Genomic DNA, 20,383 nt, shown 5'->3' on the forward strand with positions numbered 1-20,383 from the left:
GCCGCAGCAATAGGTGTTTGGCTGGTTTTTTAAAGGTTGAAAGCTGGGGCAGTAATTTTGGCTGGTCTTTTCTAGCTGCAGATTATCTGGCACGGACCCATCCATGTGTGGCCCTAGTCTTAAAGGGTTGTTCCACTTCATTTTTAACCTCTATAATGGTTTAAAATAATAGCTCATACTCTGGGGTTCCAGTGGAGAATCTCCGTTTGGGTCCGTAGTCTTCTTGACACATCAGCCAGTCAGTGACTGAGCAGAGATTCTGTGTTCATGGCTCAGTGGTTAGCACAGTTGCCTTGCAGGAATGAGGTCTTGAGTTTGACCCCTGTGTTGGCGTGAATGACCTCTGGGTAGTCTGGTTTCCTTCCACCCGCCCAAATATACAAATACGTAAATTCCCATTAATAGCACCCCATGTTAGGAATGAGTGCCAGCATGGCAGCCATACTCCCCAGCTCACCCTGTTCTTTTAGCATTGCAATTGTTTGAGTTCATGCATAGAATGTGAACAAAGACCCGATAGACTCCCCCCTGCATCCCTGGCCAAACCTAGGTGAGTATGTCTTTGGAGTGTGGGTGTAAACCCACAGAGAACATACAAACTCCTTGCAGATGTTGCCCTAGGCAGGATTCAAACCCAGGACTCCAGTGTTGCAAGGCTGCAATACTAACTACTGAGCCACCATGTGCCTGGTTTATAATTTTTTAAAACCCGGAGCACCCCTTTTAGCACACTACCATAAGCAGCTTATAGGCTAGGGGCACATAAGATCTGATCTAAGTTCTGATTTCTTGCCTATCGAAAATATTTAGTATGACAAGTATCCTTCCTGCTGAGATCCACCTTATATCACATTACATAGGATCAGTCCGCCTCGAGTTATTACTCATCCCTGGCTATAGCACTGACTCATCTGTCTTCTCTGCTAATTATATGGATTGCATAATGTCAGAAATAAATTAACATTTTCAGCTCAGGCTCATTTTTTAAATTTAAAAGACTGAATATAGTTTATTTTTGATACAGAATTTCAATAGTTACTTGATTCATGATAAAGCATTTACCATGTGCATAACACAACAGCCATCGTGCATATGATGAAAGGAACTTTAGGGGAAAAAAATGGAGTGCACCTCCCAAAACAATATCCAAACCGGTCTCGTATACTGGCACACCCTGAGTTACACAATGCTGAGACTGAACTAAACCTTCACAGCAGAACAGCATGAAGATTTCCCGGGATCATGCAGGCAGCCATCTATCTCCTGAGTTTGGTTTTAATGGACTGGACGTTACAGACTGTGTTGAGCGTGGAGCTGAGAGACCACGGCTATGAGAATGTGGTCATTGTTGTCCATCCACAAGTGCCAGAAAATCCACAACTGATCACAGCCATTAAGGTAAGGAGGGGAAGATTGGGAGATTGTGTGTAGTCCCAGTATATAAGATGTCAGCTTTATATACGTGCAGGATGTGAAGTAAAGTTCCAAAACCCATCACCAAAGTTATCCCCTATTAATTCAGCAACTGTGCAGTCCTAAGGTGACATTTGCAAGAACATAGGGGACACGACACAGGGTCAAATACCACACTTGTGCAGCTCTATATTATGAAATTTCCATATCCCTGAGTTATATTTATGACCACAGTGGTCTATAAAGCTAGAAGATTCATAAATCCCCGCACAGTACCACTTCTACTTTGTTCTAACAATTGTGGGGTACTGACTCCAAGCACCCTCACTGATCAGCTGGCCAACAGGTCTGCAAATCTTTGTAGGTGAATGGACTGAGCCAGAAAACCTACAAATTTTACCCAATGAAATGCACCAAATCTTCTTAATAAAAAAAAAAGTTATTCATTAATTAAATGGATCACACACAGTTATGAAAAATTTAAGAGGTCACAGCTAGCCTTCACTCCAAAAATATAAGGTGCAATATACATATTAATCTCACGCCACACAAGGGATGAGAACTAAAATATTCCACGCCTGACAACAGAAACCGTGAGCAAGGGCTGCATGTACAGTATATATAATACTTTGATAATGGCTGACAACAAGGAGCAAATATTGTGTGTGTATATAGTGGGGAGATAGCTCGGTAGAAGCAGTGGTGCGGACCCAACCAGTCAAAGACAGGGACACAAAATATGCAGCAAACTGTTTTATTTAGAAAAAAAGACAGGAAAATAAATAAACCTTGACTTCAGGTACAAAATGAGCAAAACGAAATACAGCCTTAACTTCAGGCAAAAACAAAATGAAAACCTGCTCGTCTGAGCCACTAACTAAACGGAACTGATAACCTAACTATACGTGGGGCTTACTACCAGCCACATGAACAAAACAAGTGCAATATTGTTTCACCAGACTCAGAATTGCAGGACAGACCCAGCTATCTCCTCTCACTCCCATGATCTGCACCGCAATGCAGGATCTGCAGCCTTTTCTGGCCCAGTAATGAGTCAAGGACTCACATCTGGAGCTGAGGCCTACTCAAGTCCTGCACTGGACCAGACATATGTCAGAAATCTGCAAGAGATATTATGTATGGCTTAAATCTAAAGGTGGTCCTTACATCCTTCCTCATCCAGCTTCTCCCAACACCAGGACAACCTAAGGAAGTCCTGACAATCTCCCGACGGCAAAGTCCACATTCCTTTACAGAGGTTAAAGGAGGAAGGAGGAGGAAGACCAGTAATAATCCTGCAACCTTTTCTTTGCACAATAGCACTCCCCACACACACCACTAGGGGATGTAGGCGCTTCCTTAATACTGTTCGTAGCACTTTAAATCTTGCAGTCACAATTTCATCCTTTTACTGTGTGAATTGAAGCCTAGGATCTCTGTAATAGCCAATTTGCTATATTATGAAGTTAACCAGATTTGTGGACCTAAAAACAAAGAACTGTGTAAAGCTTTAGGGGCACAATTCTTCAAGATTTGTTTCTGTTTTAGGATATGGTTTCTGAAGCATCCTTTTACCTATTCTATGCCACAAAGAGAAGATTCTTTTACAGAGAGGTGACAATTCTTATACCAAGTACATGGCAGTCATTTAGTTTCCAGAGACCACGATATGAACTATACCAACAGGTATTGTGCTGTCATGTTTCTTCCTTTGTTTTTTTTTTTAATATACTTGATGCATTTTATATTATAGGAGAAAGGAGGGGGACTAATAATGGGGCATCTACAGTCACAGCAGCTGCCTATGAGGAACCGCTAGTGGTTCTAATAACAATAGCGAGGCAATGAGTAGTAGTTATAATGTGTGTCCCAGCATCAAATACTGTACACAACCAAGATGGGGGTCTTTATCATATAACACTATTAGCACTTCTATTATTGAAATCATTTTTAATTTTCATTTTCAGCAATTTTTCCACACCTGTCTGAAGCTTATCTGGGTAGTAAGTCATCATCACCCTGGCACCATATTTTATGAATTACTAGCAGAAGGACCTGAATTGGCACTGGTCTATTTTGTATGTCGTTTGTGTGTAGTTTAAATACGTTTCAATTTCTAAGAATGCTGATATCCAGTATTACAGTACAGTATAGGTACAGTCTGTCTATGGCTCTGTTGTTATGGAAATCTATTAAATGAAATATGAAGTTATATTGGCTGATACACGTCATACTACTGAATATTTAGGGGCCTGTGAAATGCTATTGACTAATACAAGTCCTAAATAGCTTGCTTTCTATGGAAATCTGGTGTAAAGCTGTGTGTATGTCAAGACTGATGAACCTGCAAGTTTCGATTGGTCCATAAGCGTCATGTGTATCTCAGTTTGGATAAGAGTGAAGAACCTGCAATTGATTGTTATGGACCTGGAGTAAAGCTGTGTGTATGGGACCTTGTGTAACAGTGTCATCCTCGCATCCTGCCCCTTTAAAGCTGTCCTACAGCAGTGAAGAAAAATGGCTGGATTGTGTAGGAAACCTGGAGTAAAACTGTGTGCACATGACCTTGTGTAACAGTGTCATCCACAGTGCTCTGCACCTTTAAAGCTGACATACAGCAGTGAAGCCAAATGGAGGGGTTGTTATGGAAATCTGGAGTAAAATTATGTGCATGTGGAGACCATACACCTGCAAGCTTCTATTGGCTGATAAAGGACATGTGACCGTGTGTATGGCAGATGAAATATCAGTGAAAGACATGCAGGCTTCTATTGGCTAATGCAGGACATTTTTGGGGGAATACTGTATTTCAGGAATGGTACGTCCTAGAGAGCGGAGACCCGGTCTAAAACCTTCCTGAACACCTGATGTACCTGTGTGCCAAATTTGGTTAAGATCAGTCTAACCGTTTGGTCGCACATAAAGAACAAACAGACTGACAGGCAGTAACTCATTTTTATATATATGAGATATGAAGGCATGGTTTCTGTTCAACACAGGTAGTAGTAATATATATGTGGTGTATTAATTTATTATTTTGGATCAGTATGGTACCATTATCTAGGTACTGTATGGAGGTGGTTTTTACACACTGCATTGCAGTATTCTACAGTGGCTGTAATAAGCTATTTTTGGAATATAGTCCATTCCCAGATCACTCCGTAATAATGTCTTTTCATGATTTACTATGAATATAATATTTCAGGCAAGTGTGATTATCAGCAGCCCTAACCTAAATTATGGAAATGATCCATACACGTTACATTATAAAGGATGTGGAAACAGAGGAAAATACATACATTTTACACCTGAATATTTAATGGATGATAGCTTCCTTCCAGTTTATGGACCAAGAGGTAAGAGTTTTTCTTTTAATTCACCCCTGATAAAGCTTTAGGCGATGCATGTGGGGTCATGTGACTGTCCCCTAAATCTGCCCCAATATGTTGTATTATTTCTTAATGGACTTAGTTTCCATTTTTCGCTTCCTACAGGGAAGGTATTTCTCCATGAATGGGCCCATTTCCGATGGGGCGTATTTGATGAATATAATTATGAGAAGCCATTCTTTGTTTCAGTTGACAATAAAATTAAAGCAACTCGGTAAGTTGTTGAGGTTTTATGTTATGTGGATGAGTGACTATGTTGCTCATGAATCCCTATCATCCTTATCTTCACAATTAACTCCCCACCTTCCAAACTTCCAAACCCCATAAAGTTGTTTTTCCATTCACAGAGCCATATGAGAGCTTCATTTTTGCAGGACAACTTGTACTTTGTAATAGTACCATTTAACATTCCAAACAATGTATGGGCAGCTGGAACTTTCTTATGTGTTTTGTTTTTATGGCATCCATTGTGCAGTCAAAATGACATGTTATCTGCATTCTATGGGGCAATACAATTCCAGAGATACCAAATTTATATGTTGTTTTTTTTACATTTTAACACCTTAAAAATATCCAAAACTTTGCAAAAAAAAAAAAAAGTTATTGGAGTTTCATATTCTGCCACCCATAACTTTTTTATATTTCTGTGTATGGGTGTGTTCTTTGGCTGGGCCAGACATAATTTTTAGTAATACCTGCATAGTAATATTTTGGAGACTGTCTGATGTTTTGATTACTTTTTATTCCATTTTTTATGGAAATCAATACAGTGAAAAAATGGAAGTTTGGTCCTTTTGATTTAATTTTTGTTTTTGCTACGGTGTTCACCTTATGGGAAAAATATTTTAATGTTTGTAGATGGTTGTTTCTTTGGACTTGCTGATGTATAATTTGTTCCATTTTTGTTTATCTTTATTTCAAATCTAGATAAAAGGGAGTGACTTTGTCTATTTTTCCCCACAATTTTATTAGCCCCCTTAGAGGGCTTGAACTTACAATCCTTTGATTGCAGGTCCCATAGACTGTAATACAACTTTATTGTAGTCTACGGGAGATTCACTACTTAGCTATTGAGGTTGGTCATAGACCAGCTTCAATAGCTACAATGACAAGCCTGGGAGCCTTCATAAGGGAACCATCCTGCACCATGAAAGGTATGTGGCTGGTGTGATTGAGAAGATGGGGCCTATCATACCAATTCACTAACTATAGTTCTCCTGTGGGATTGGCTCAGACACTTTAGATCCCCAGTGTGTATCAATAAGCCTTGGGTGCCCAGGTTCTTGTTGCTTGTTCCTCAAAAATCACTGCACCCTTCCCCGGGCGTGGAAGGGGCAGGGGGCAAAATGCACCTCCATTGAAACCTTCGCCATCTCCGCTTTCTCCACTTTAGTTTTCAGGGGTACATGATAAGAAATCTGACAGTACTTTCCCATCTCCACGTCCTCTTTCAGGGCAGTGGTGAGTCCGGATACAAGAGGAAAAGTTTATATTTTATGCACAAAAATTCAACGTGCAAAAAATTGTGACCTTTTTCATGCCTTAGTTGAAAATTGATGTAAAAGGCATGTTAAATCTGGCCCATCAATGTCAAGAACTGACTGTTCACTTGCTGCCTCATATATCCCGCTCCATAACAACTTCCATTGTCACAAGATAATCTTCCAATTTCATTTTACGTGTCAGTGATTGTAATGTTATGCCCTATTGGTGGACTGATGTATTGTAGATAATGTTGTAAGACTGAAAAGCTAAAGGAGGCGCATTCTTCTCTTTGTACATCCTTATGGAAAATTGCTAAATTTATTGGTGAACTTTTACAATGACTGGTTGTAAAACCTAAACTGTTTCTAACAAAATATAGTAACACGGTAAACATATAGTGGCACCATAGAGAGGAGTCAAAGCAATAAAAATGTCAGCATTTATTTCTCTTCTCATTAAATAGACTACGTTTTGGCCATGTAGGGATTTTTTCACTCCAAGTGTTCACTCAAGAGCAAAAATTACATTGGGACCCATCTGGTCCTGGCTGACACGACCATGCACCTAAGGCTAAGTTCATTCCTGTGTTGGAGTCTCCGTAATGCTGGTTTCAGTATAAAACCGGTAGAAACCGAGCAAAAACCTGGTGGTCCCCATTATAGTCTATGGGGTCTGTGGATTTCCACAGGTAACAGCTTTTTAAGTGAACAAGTTCTCCGTCTTTTATAACAGTGACCTGGACACTAGTATGAGCCTAGAGTAAGCACCTTGGACAGGAGAGAAGAGGTGCTAGTTTGACTCTAATTTCCTTTACATGATCCTTAATATTGTACTTAACAAGCGAGACATGATCTTGAGGATTAGACAATGTATATATATTTTTTATCTTTGCCTATTGCATTACCAGGGGTGAACCATGGCTTTCTGCCGCCTGAAGCGGACGTCTGCAGGGACAAGCAGAGCGAGCGTCTTTAGCAGGCAGAGAGCAGGCAGGGAGAGGACCTGCTCTCTGCCTGAGCGTGAGGAGCGGCCGCTAGAGCAGCGCTGCTCCAGCGGCCTCCCCCAATCCACCACTCAGTGACGGTGACCCTAAGCCAGTCCAGGACAGCTTGTCCTGGACTGGCTTAGGTCAGCAAAAATGCCGCCCTTCCCGTGGCCCTGGCATAGCGCCGCCTGAAGCGGTTACTTCAGGGCGCCTCATGGGAGGTGCGGCACTGTGCATTACATTTATCTGCACCACCACGGTCACATAAGGATCTCTTGAAAGTTACTTTGACATTCTCATTATTCTGTTGTATTTTGTCCCAGGTGTTCCTCTGACATGGTGGGCATGTATATTTGTAAGGAACGCTCCTGTTCTGATGGAGAATGTATCATTGACCCTCAGACTGGGAATATGGAAGAAGGCTGTATGTTCTTAGTTAACAGTACACAAGATGTGAAGGCATCGATAATGTACATGCAATCTTTATCATCAGTAAGTCGATGCAATTTCTTATTTTCATCATAAACTGATATACATATGCCTTGAGAAATACAGTCCTATGAAAAAGTTTGGGCACCCCTATTAATCTTAATCATTTTTAGTTCTAAATATTTTGGTGTTTGCAGCAGCCATTTCAGTTTGATCTATCTAATAACTGATGGACATAGTAATATTTCAGGATTGAAATGAGGTTTATTGTACTAACAGAAAATGTGCAATATGCATTAAACCAAAATTTGACCGGTGCAAAAGTATGGGCACCTCAACAGAAAAGTGACATTAATATTTAGTAGATCCTCCTTTTGCAAAGATAACAGCCTCTAGTCGCTTCCTGTAGCTTTTAATCAGTTCCTGGATCCTGGATAAAGGTATTTTGGACAAACAATTCAAGTTCAGTTAAGTTTGATGGTCGCCGAGCATGGACAGCCCGCTTCAAATCATCCCACAGATGTTCAATGATATTCAGGTCTGGGGACTGGGATGGCCATTCCAGAACATTGTAATTGTTCCTCTGCATGAATGCCTGAGGATTTGGAGCAGTGTTTTGGATCATTGTCTTGCTGAAATATCCATCCCCGGCGTAACTTCAACTTCGTCACTGATTCTTGAACATTATTCTCAAGAATCTGCTGATACTGAGTGGAATCCATGCGACCCTCAACTTTAACAAGATTCCCGGTGCCGGCATTGGCCACACAGCCCCAAAGCATGATGGAACCTCCACCAAATTTTACAGTGGGTAGCAAGTGTTTTTCTTGGAATGCTGTTTCTTTTTGGACGCCATGCATAACGCCTTTTTTTATAACCAAACAACTCAATCTTTGTTTCCAAAATGAAGTTGGCTTCTCCAAATGTGCTTTTGCATACCTCAGGCAACTCTATTTGTGGCGTACGTGCAGAAACGGCTTCTTTCTCATCACTCTCCCATACAGCTTCTCCTTGTGCAAAGTGCGCTGTATTGCTGACTGATGCACAGTGACACCATCTGCAGCAAGATGATGCTGCAGCTCTTTGGAGGTGGTCTGTGGATTGTCCTTGACTGTTCTCACCATTCTTCTTCTCTGCCTTTCTGATATTTTTCTTGGCTTGCCACTTCTGGGCTTAACAAGAACTGTCCCTGTGGTCTTCCATTTCCTTACTATGTTCCTCACAGTGGAAACTGACAGGTTAAATCTCTGAGACAACGTTTTGTATCCTTCCCCTGAACAACTATGTTGAACAATCTTTGTTTTCAGATCATTTGAGAGCGGGCTGTCCATGTTCGGTGATCATCAAACTTAACTGAACTTGAATTGTTTTGTAGAAAGAAATGGTCCAAAATACCTTCATCCAGGATCCAGGAACTGATTAAAAGCTACAGGAAGCGACTAGAGGCTGTTATCTTTGCAAAAGGAGGATGTACTAAATATTAATGTCACTTTTCTGTTGAGGTGCCCATACTTTTGCACCGGTCAAATTTTGGTTTAATGCATATTGCGCATTTTCTGTTAGTACAATAAACCTCATTTCAATCCTGAAATATTACTGTGTCCATCAGTTATTAGATATATCAAACTGAAATGGCTGCTGCAAACACCAAAATATTTAGAACTAAAAATGATTAAGATTAATAGGGGTGCCCAAACTTTTTCATAGGACTGTATATACTGTATTGTTTATCAAGCATAAACCACTCAGTAAAGCAATCTCCCTTCATCTTAGAAGGGTTGTCCTAAGGATATAAGAACATCTTGGATTCCTTACATCCTTGTATACCTTATTTTAAATAGTATTGCACCATACGTTTCTTGTGAAACCAAATGTTTTCCTAGGAGTGTTAGTCTTTTATGTTGCATATTTTGTAAAAATCTGTTCAGGATGTAATTAGGAGAACAGTGCACTCTTTATGCCGCCCTCTAGAGGGCAGCCTCCTTAACATCATGCATGACTCAGTTAAAAAGTCTAATGTCATGATGCGGATTTAATCTGGTCTATAGTCTCTCACTCTGCCAAATCAGTATCCCTGCGCTATGCTGAGGAGGCCCAATAGGCCGAAACAGCGCTGTCCATAGCTGGGAATCTGTTCCTTTTGGAATAGAAATACTAATTTGGCAATTAAAGCCACATCATGACCATAGACTTTTTAACTGACTCATGCATGATGTTAGGGATGCTGCCCTCTAGAGGGCGGCGTACAGAGTGCACTGTTCTCCTAATTACATCCTGGAGAATAGATTTGCATATTTTGTTTTACCCAGAATCCCTAGCAGAGCAGGAATGACTTGTAAGTCTCCGTACTGCCTATGTAAGCACACACTCTCCCTAATGTGTAGGATTATCCCCTGGCCCTGGCATATTTTGTAGTAATAATAATAATAAGCAATATATTCCATTGGTTTAAAGATTTCACTACTGTATTTTTTTGTAGATAGTGGAATTTTGTTCTGAAAATGACCACGATAAGGAAGCACCAAATATGCAGAACAAAGTATGCAGCTATCGTAGCTCGTGGGATGTTATTAAAGGTTCAGCTGACTTTCAAACCACAGAACCATTGGCGGGCACTGAACTTCCATCACCTCCTTCATTCTTATTGCTGCAGTCAAGAGCGAGAGTGATTTGCCTGGTCCTGGATGTGTCTGACAATATGGCCACGGTAATCATCACCAAACAGAAACAAACTGGACATCAGAAAAAAGGCTTTAGGGGGCTCCTATCTCTAACATTAATGGCAAATCTTTAGGGTTTGTTACCAATGTGATAGATACAGGTCCCACCTCAGAGACCTGCACCTGTCTCAAGAACTGTGGATATGACATTAATGTCAGAGCTGAAAATACCCGTTAGGAATTTGGAGCTTATTTTAATGTGGAAACAGACTCAAAATCAGCACCAACTTTTCTGGTCTGAATTGTTTTCAATGGGTGGCAAGGGCAGACACTTCTTTATCAGGACACTGATTCAGCCTTAGGCCGGTTGCAGACGACCAGCCTGCCGTTATTTAAAAACACGGGCTGCACACGGGGACACTGGGATGTCCCCGTGTACTGCTTGTGCACAGGCTGTGCTTCTGGTCTCCTTTCATTAAATGTATAGGAGCCACATAGCACAAGCTGCAAAATAGGGCAGGAATAGGACCTATCCTATCTGATGCTGGTCCACACGGGACATTGAAATCACGGTCGTGTGTATGGGCCCATAGAAAAGAATGGGTCAGGGTGTTTACCGTGAAATACACAGATAGCACACTGACCCACATCATGGTCGTCTGCAACTGGCCTTAGACCAATGGATAAGCCTTATGGTTTCTAAACCCATGGCAGAAAGTCTAAGACCACCTCCCTTCTGCCATGTGAAAGCACCATTAGGGTGATTTTGAGGCAGAGGAATATGGGGGTATATATGAGTTTTTATTTTTGCTAATTCTTATGAATAAGGGGACATATGTGTAGATTTAGATGCTATATTATATTTTTACTGTCATAAAATACTTAATCTTCATCCCATAAGTAGGGTAATCAATTTCACCGACTACGACAAGCAGCGGCCATCTTTATCCAGCAGTTGGTTGAGCCTGGCTCTTATGTTGGAATTGTCACATTTAACGAAACAACAGAAGTGAAAAGTTCTTTACGCCATATTGTCAGTGACGAAGTACGATGGAATCTCACTTCAAGTCTTCCAGACACGTATGGCGGGGGTTTGTCTATTTGTGAAGGCATCTCAGCTGGCTTTCAGGTGAATATCTACAAAAAGTAATAAGGGAAATTTATTAAGTTCTGCACACTAGCTTTCTGACATTAGAAAGTCACAAAAAGTCTTTTTGCAACTTTTTGGGCTTGTTTGGGACAAGGCATGGAAGAGTTTTTCTTCTGCCAGTTTCAAAACGAAGGCCGCCCAATGGAGCCCATTATAATCAATGAGTTCGCCGGACTCCGTGTGTAATTGATATTACTGCGGTCCATCTGATGGAACAGAACAATGGATGGGCCAACACTAGTGTGAACCTACAGTAGAGTTAGTCTTGTATGTGAAGATTCACATGAGGTTCCTGTATTTTTGAACATAACATGTTAAGTTTACAGTCAACCTGTTTGGAAATGTGATATAAAATCATAGAAATATAAATTCACTATATAAGTAAGGCAGTGGTACCTTCACAATATGCCCTTATCTTACAGGTGATCAAAGGTCTTGAAGGAAGTACAGAGGGCTCTGAAATCATCTTGGTGGTCAGTGGAAGGGACACAGATTTACCTACTTGTTTATCCAAGGTATCGGGGAGCGGCTCAGTTATTCACACCATTGCTATAGGACCCGATGCTGACCTCGAACTGGAATCCTTAGCAGAAAGCACAGGTGTGTTTGTAGAGACAGGCGACTACTGGTCAGGCTGAGGCCGCAAATACCAAATCCAATGCTAAACTGTAAATGAGGAAAAAAATACTACCAGTGTTGGATTATACGTATATGTGGGGTCCAACAACTAAGGGAGTCTATTTGCATTGAGACCTAGGCTATAATTCCTGGTAACTATGTGTGATGGAATTGGATGTGGAAAACTGAATGTGCCGCCATTACTTTACAGGGACATCATTATTTCTGCACGCGACATCATTATAATTACTGTAATCTTATGATGTCACAGTGTACACTATATAGATATTAGCTCATGCAGGGGCGTAACATGAGGGGGTAGTCGCACCAGGGCCCAGGAGCCTTAGGGGCCCCATAAGCACTGACATCAGTATTGAGATTGCAGCTTCCATCCGGCCCATAAACCAAGGAGACCCACAGATTACCCGAACCACACTAAGGTGGATTAAACTCCTTAGCCCCCGTAACCATCACTATCAAGAATTTGCTATAGGGATGAGGTAAGGGTCCTTGAACAAAAGATTGCACCTAGTCCTAGACTTTAGTTACGCCCCTGAGCACATGTACATTGGCCTGGTGCCTTTAGAAAGAATATTTATAAAACATCTCCCATTGACTTCGATGGTGTCCATGTGGCCATCTAAACAAACAAAGGCAGATGTCGTCTGTGTTAGATGTACCTGTAAACCAGTCATTAAAAAAAATAGAGGTGAATTAACTCATTTGGCCCGAATGGCCCGAACACTGACTTCTGTTTTGTATTTGTTATAAGGGGGAAAAATATTCTTCACCTCAAACAGTAAAGATTCAGACAGTTTGATCGGAGCTTTTACTGAAATATTCCCTGTAAACCAAGACATGGCAGATCCATTTATAACGGTGAGGTTCCACAGAGATGCCATATTGATGCCCTTCATCCATACCCCATTTATATCATATTAACAATGATTTCTCTCTGGTTGTAGATAACAAGTGTCCAGAGACTTGTTCAGGCAGAGGGTCGGTTATCTGGCTCTGTCATTGTGGACAAGACGGTGGGAAATGATACAAAGTTCATTATTACCTGGCAGGGGGCAAATCCTCCAAATGTTATCATCCAAGACCCATCAGGACACAATTACACCAATGAAAAATTTGACCATGACTTAATATCTCAAGTGTCTTATCTAAAAGCTCCAGGAACTTCACAGGTAAAATAGGATAAGATAGAGCAACAAGCACATTACATTCATACCCAACTATTGTTTTTTTTTATTTTATTTCTTCTCTAGGTTTTTGATTATGGTCTTTTTTAATACCTTTTCTTTGTGCTATTCAGGCTGGCTCTTGGACATACATAATAAACTCATTAAACAACAGCCAGGTTCTTGGCATATTAGTGACCTCGAGACCATCATCATACACCATACCTCCTGTGATGGTCACTGGAGAGTGGATTGATGGAAGGATGACTTCTCCACCGCTGAAGACTGTCTTTGCAGAACTTAAGCAAGGACATACAGCAGTACTTGGAGCTAATGTGACGGCTGTCATTGAACCAGAGTCCGGAGACCCTATCATTGTGATGCTCAATGATAATGGTGCAGGTAAAGCATAACATTTACTGACATTTTAACCTCTTATGTCTTTAAAGAATGGCATAGCTATAAGCAGGAACAGACATTGCAGTCATGCAGAGCCCCAGTATGCCACAATAGGAAACATTTATATTATAAAAGTGGACAGAGGTGTCATAAAAAGTCACAGCGATGTAATAACTGCCAATAGAAAGTGCTACAATATATAGTTATATACATATTGTGGGGAATCGCTCAGGTAGATGCTCGGTAGAAGTGCAGGAAACAGGGACACAGTGACTGGGTTACACTCAAATTCAGCGTTTATTTCACTTGCGGTGCATAAACTGCCTTTGTAAAGGCACAAACAAAAAAAACAAAAGCCTTCTCGGCTGAGAACTAACTATAACATAAGAAACTGTTCCCTGACTATACAGGAGCCTGGCTGCCAGACACTCGCTCTGATAACAACAACGGGTGGCACAATACCTGGTTTGTAGGTTCTGTTTGGACAGGTCAGCTCTCTCAGAGTGGTGCCACAGCTCCTAGCACTACACAAAACCAAATATAAGGCCTTGATTAGTCAGCTGACCTCCCTGGTGTGGGTCTACCAAACACCCTTTAGCTGCCTGGCTGGAACATACCAGTCCTCCCACACCACACGTTTCACTCTCTCACAATATATACTGGAGTCAAATTAAAGGGGTTGTCCCATCACAAGGATCCTATCCATACTGCTTGTTAATGTGGATGTAAGACTTTTCCTAAATACATTGCTTCAGCAAAACTGCTTTGTTTGTCCACTATCTTACTTTATTCAATTCTTTGTGGCCACAGCCCTGACTTAGCTGCTCATGAGTCAAGTGATGTATCTGCTGCTCTCAGAGGGGAGGGAGGAGGGGCTAAGTGCAGGGAGCGAGCCTGTGTTTCTAGCTATTCCTGTTTCTACACCACCTGACCTAGGTCCTGCACTCAGATAGGGGAGAGGAGCTGCTTGCATTTCTTCTGTTCTCCCAGTTATCAGGATAGCTAATTCAATTGTGTTCATTATGGCAGAGACAGGCAGTCTCTGTATGTATCTCTGTATGTAACACAGAATGGAGTTGCTGCTGCCTGTACTTCATAGTCCAATATGGGTGGGCGGAGCTACATGCGAATTTGGGGGCGGAGCTAAACGGCGGGTTGCCCACCAAATGATGCAAGAAACCAGGAAGAAAGAAGATTTTACAGCAGTAAAGACTGCTGAGTATGTGAGGTGGGAATACCCCTTTAAGAATACAAGACATAGTAGCTCATATATGTTTAACCATATAGCTGAATATACTGTGCTGTTTATATGAATCTATTAATCTTCTATGCAATGTAGGCGCTGATACTGTCAAGAACGATGGCGTATATTCTAGATATGTTTTTCAGTTCCCTACAAATGGTAGATATGCACTGAAAATTCTAGCCACATGGACAAATGCTACCTTACTGTTGCCGACATTGAGCAATCGAGCCATGTATGTTCCTGGATACATAGAAAACGGTAAGTACAAAATAGTTGAAAGTTGATTTCCAGATATTTAAGTCAACCTATCAGTAAGTTCTTGGGATGGGGCCTAGCTTACAGGGAGGGCACAAGCGGCACATGTCTTTGAGTCTCCACCACCATCCAGCTGGTCTCTACCAACCTCCTTGACTAGATCACTTCTGTTTGTCTGTTACAATCTTTGAAAACTTCGGGGCAGATTTATCAGAACTAGTGCATGTTCATAACAACCAGTTGGGTTTCTATTTTTATGCTCCAATGGTTTACAACTCTGGTTCTTCCTTCCACCTGTTTGGACACCCTGCCATATCTGTTGTATTGATTGTGTTCATTGCAGGCACCATCAACATGAATCCTCCTAAACCGCTGATCAGTAGTGAAGTATTGCGTCTCAACGAATCATTCAGCAGAATCCTTTTTCTTGGAAGTTTCAAAGTAACTAATGCCTCAGAGAACACAATGAATAAGGATGTTTTCCCTCCATGTAAAATAGTTGACCTTGAAGCAAGACTTGATGCCGACCATGTAGTGTTATCTTGGACAGCACCAGGAGATGACTATGACCAAGGATCTGGTAGGTTTTCATATCAATATAGTGTACTAACTTAAACATACTAATTTTAAAGGTTTTTTTTAGAAGATCTAGACTAGAGAACGTGACCTGGCAACACTTCTAGGAATTCCAGTGCAAACTTGTTCCAGAAATTAAATTAGCACAGGAAAAACTAGGATGCAGTATCTTACCTGAGACACCATCATAAATGAACATACAATGGGAAAAACAATCAATTTATTTCCCAATTATTCCCAAATTGTTCTTATCAGGCATCTTCGTATAATGCCAAATAATATGTGAGTAGTTCCCGCAGTCAGACAAAAAAGTTCAACCCCAATATTCTAAATTGTTCAGTTTTCTTTACAAACCAGAACAAATGGAGATTTGTCATGGGTGAACTAAAACAGCTGCCACGTTATACTCATCAGGTTCCAGTATCAGTATCAGGTTGAAGGTTCCCTCTTTAGATTAACTTGGGTACAAACATATAAATAATACCCAATCAAAATTATATTCTCCAAATGTGTCTTTTTCAGCATCCAGTTATGACATCCGAATGAGCAGTAGTCCATTCGAGTTACGACAACACTTTTCCAAGGCTGTGCTCATTAATGCCTCATCTCTACAACCCAAGACTGCCGGCAGCCGAGAAATCTTCTCGTTCAAACTCCTCAATGTGACTGGTGAGAGGAGCGCCATCACTTATATTGCAATCCGTTCCACTGATGAAACATCACATCCATCAGAAATATCAAATCTGGTTCATGTGACTAGAAATCTGCTGCAGCAAAAAGATATAAACGTTGCATATTCAGCATCAGTTCCTAAGTTTAACGCAACGCTGGCCATTGTCATTGGGGTAGCTGTGCTTTCTCTATGTCTTATATCAGGCGCTGGTCTATACTGCTGGAGGAAACAGACGTCCTTTAAGTTACTGGACCATGCCCCAAGTATTGAGTTACAGGAAATAAATATATCAGTGCAGGAGACGCAAACTATGGCCGAGAATGAAGAATTAACTTTGTACGTGATATTCAAGGCTGATGGTTCAGAAGAATCTATAATGATCCTAGAGGAAATAGACGATTTTTAAATAAAGCTTTATGATATAAGTGATTAAGATGTCATATACTATAAAAGTAAAGGCACTATAAGGAACGGTTATATATGTATATATTGGTTACTGAGCTATAAACGATAAACACGTACGTATCTTCTCTTTATTTCAGTAGCGTTAGACATTTTACAAGTGCTACTTCCTAGTATGTATTAACTACTTCATATCCCTTTAAGACAGTGGTTCTTCACCTTGTTTGAGGTACAGAACCCACCAGTTTCATATGCACATTCACCGAACCCTTTTTTAGTGATAAATCAAATATGATTTTTTTTCTAAATTCAACACATAGGTATATGTTTTTTTACTAGTACACAAAATGAACCTTGCATAGGGCCTAGGGTTCGATCGAATCCTGGTTAAGAACTACTGCTTTAAGATGAGATAAGATAAGATAATCCTTTAATAGTCCCACAGTGGGGAAATTTCAATATGTTACAGCAGCATAGTAATACAGGTACAGGATAATACACAGTAATATATTACAGACGTAGACACACATATGCTGAGAAGAGAAGATATACTAGGAGTCCATAGCAGCTAAGGAACGGAAGAGAAAGAAGGAAGGCTTCATAGTCGTAATCATTAGTTCTCTGTGCGGAGTGATCTTCGCTTGGTCTGATGTAGATTATACAGCCTGATCGCGGTTGGAAAGAAGGACTTGATATAGCGCTCCTTCTCACACTTGGGGTGGAGCAGACGGTCACTTACAGTGCTGCCAAGTCCCATCAAGGTCTCATACATGGGGTGGGATTTGTTCTCCCGCATGGAGGTCACCACGGACAGTATCCTTCTGTCACCCACCACCTGTACCGGGTCCAGGGGGCTCCCCAGGACAGAGATGGCCCTTCTGATCAGCCTGTCAAGTCTATTTCTCTCCCTGGTTGATATACTGCTCCCCCAGCAGGCCACACCGAAAAAGATGGCTGAAGCAACCACAGAGTTGAAAAAGGCCCTAAGAAGTGGTCCCTGGACACCAAAGGCCCTCAGCCTCCTGAGCAGGTAGAGTCTGCTGTGGCCCTTTCTGTGAAGCGCCTCCAGGTGATCAACCCAGTCTAGTTTATTGTTGAGGAGCACACCCAGGTACTTATAGGTCCTGACTATCTCAATACATGTCCCTGGGATCTTCACCGGGGTCGGAGCACTCCTCCGTTTACTAAAGTCCACCACCATCTCCTTGGTCTCCCCAGCATTAATCCTGAGCTGGTTCTGCTGGCACCATTCAACAAAATCCCGGTTTAAGTCTCTGTATTCCCTATCGTCACCATCAGTGATAAGGCCTACTATAGCAGAGTCATCGGAGTACTTCTGTAAGTAACAGCTGGATGAGTTGTGCCTAAAGTCAGCAGTGTACAGTTTGAAGAGAAATGGGGCCTTGTGGTGCCCCCGTACTACAGATCACAGTGTCAGACACACAGTCCTGGGCTCTCACATACTGAGGGCGGTTTGTCAGGTAGTCTAGGATCCAGTAGGACAGGTGATGGTCCACACCACCAAGGTTCAGCTTAAGAGGTGGAGAATAATAAATCTCAATGCCCATATAACTTGTAACGCATTACTTCTATTGTTACTTTGCAGTCACTTCATAGACATTGTACTACAAAATATTACTGCTATTGATGTAAACAATATCTCGCTATATACAGTATAATTTCTTCCACGATGCATAGATATATAGTGATAGTGTGAATATACAGGTCTTTGAGAAAACAGCATGGACGGCACATGGATGGACTGTATGTGCTGTCCATACCCTCCACAGACCCATACGTTGCAATGAATGAAATGGACAACAATAAGATAATTTTCAAGGGTGAACAAAGAAGATGGCAGGAGGTGCGCTGGTCCAAGTAGATCCCTTTATTTAAAGAGGACATTTCACCACCTGGGGCACATGCGGTTTTCTACACTGCTAGAAAGGTGACAGTGCGCTGAATACTCTCCGAGCTGAAATGTATCAGTGCTAAAGGGGGTCAGTGTTTCCCCCAACTGTTACCAGTGACATTAGGCAAGAACAAAAAGGGAGTTTCCTGCTGGCCCTCTACACCTGCAGTGTGGGCACTATGGGGGTATTCTACTGTGTAGGGGCAGTACAGAGGGCTTTATTCTGTGAGCTGTCCTCTCCCTTCTTCACCATCATCCAGTCTCTTCTCTAGTTGCTGCAAGCGCATTGTGATGACATCACTTACAATGCGCCTGCAGGTCCCTGAAGACTCTGGACCGCAGACAGCAGTCGAGCGAGGAGAGGTGATTATGTGTTTTTTTATGTTTATTTGGTAGGAGACGGACTTAATATTTTGGGGGCAACTGTAGGGGGACTTTAAAGGGATCCTATCATTAAAATGTTTTTTTTTTTTTTTTTTTTTATGACTAACACGTAGGAATAGCTTTAAGAAGCCTTTCTTAAGGCTATTCCTACGTGTTAGAAAAAAAAAAAGATTTTAATGATAGGATCCCTTTAATTTGTGGGGACAGCTGGAAGGGGGGCATTAAACTGTGGGATAGCTGAAGGGGGACATTAATCTTTGGGGGTAGCTAGAGGGGGACATTATGCTGTGGGGGCAGATGGTTGGAACATTATGCTGTGAGGGTAATGTGGGGCCATCCCATGTTAGGTTGACTTTAGGGGAGTTATAATGTATGGGGTAACAAAAATAAATGAATGGAGAGAGTAAAAGTGCAAGTGGTTGGGGGGAAGTTTGCCACATTTATTGCTCATTCTGTCCTTTGAGTTGGAGGTCAATGAGCCACTGAGAGGCCTTATATTGTATGGGGTATTATACTATGTGTGGAGCCATAGAGAAGGCATTATAATTTGTGCAGGTCAGGTATTTCTAAGTAGTGGTGATGGGAGACCCACTTATTAAACCTTTGCACGGTGCCCACCACTGTGTTAAAATAGTGCCAGGTGCAATATACTGTGTGGGGTGAACTAAAGGAGCATTACACTGTGGCACGGCACCATTGGGGCAATATAGCATCTCGAGGCCATAAAGGTTACACTATGCTGAGACACGGGGGGGGGGGGGGGGGGGGATTATACTGTAGGGCAGCACTAAGCAGGCTTCCTCGATGTATGCTACACAGACAAGGGTACTATTACGGTTTTGGGAAACAAAAGAGACTAGGTGGGGTTAATTGAGGGATAGGTAGTGCTGGTGAGGTTAGAGATGTATCTTAACATACTAGTATGTAAACACAGGACACATTGTTTAATTTAGACCTTAGACTCAGGTCAGTGAACCTTTGCTAAAGGTAGTTGAGTACCCCTGACATATACTGTTGTTTATAGGAAAACCCTTTAACGCAAAGACCCCAAGTAGTGAGACACAGCAAAAAACACGGCGAAAACACATCACTAGAGATGAGCAAGTACTATTCAAAACGGCCGTTTCGAATAGCACACACCCATAGGAATGAATGGAAGCGGCCGGCACGCAGAGTTTTCTGGCGACTGGACGCTTAACCCCCTGCATGCCAGCTGCGTCCAT

At 41.6% G+C, this 20,383-nt stretch overlaps 1 protein-coding gene across 1 annotated transcript; it reads left to right on the top strand.

Annotated features, from left to right (window-relative positions):
* The first annotated feature begins 1,164 nt into the window (after positions 1 to 1,164).
* Positions 1,165 to 16,868, top strand: LOC142218954 (calcium-activated chloride channel regulator 1-like). The gene is made up of 14 exons (XM_075287967.1): positions 1,165 to 1,398; positions 2,962 to 3,099; positions 4,619 to 4,769; positions 4,908 to 5,016; positions 7,596 to 7,764; positions 10,181 to 10,408; positions 11,266 to 11,490; positions 11,934 to 12,111; positions 12,902 to 13,008; positions 13,095 to 13,319; positions 13,448 to 13,715; positions 15,052 to 15,216; positions 15,557 to 15,793; positions 16,312 to 16,868. Exons 1-14 carry the CDS (start codon positions 1,243 to 1,245, stop codon positions 16,866 to 16,868), a joined length of 2,913 nt encoding a protein of 970 aa, XP_075144068.1. The 5' UTR covers positions 1,165 to 1,242.
* The last annotated feature ends 3,515 nt before the right edge of the window (positions 16,869 to 20,383 follow it).

This window comes from Leptodactylus fuscus, chromosome 9 (assembly GCF_031893055.1).
Source record: "Leptodactylus fuscus isolate aLepFus1 chromosome 9, aLepFus1.hap2, whole genome shotgun sequence".
Taxonomy (NCBI): domain Eukaryota; kingdom Metazoa; phylum Chordata; class Amphibia; order Anura; family Leptodactylidae; genus Leptodactylus; species Leptodactylus fuscus.

What these genes read in the sequence shown, in the direction of transcription:
- LOC142218954 (XM_075287967.1), top strand. Translation starts at nt 1,243, where the DNA reads ATGCAGGCAGCCATCTATCTCCTGAGTTTGGTTTTAATGGACTGGACG. An exon ending in ATCCTTAGCAGAAAGCACAG is followed by an intron (nt 12,112 to 12,901) that starts GTGTGTTTGTAG and finishes ATTTGTTATAAG; the next exon opens with GGGGAAAAATATTCTTCACC. An exon ending in GCTCAATGATAATGGTGCAG is followed by an intron (nt 13,716 to 15,051) that starts GTAAAGCATAAC and finishes TATGCAATGTAG; the next exon opens with GCGCTGATACTGTCAAGAAC.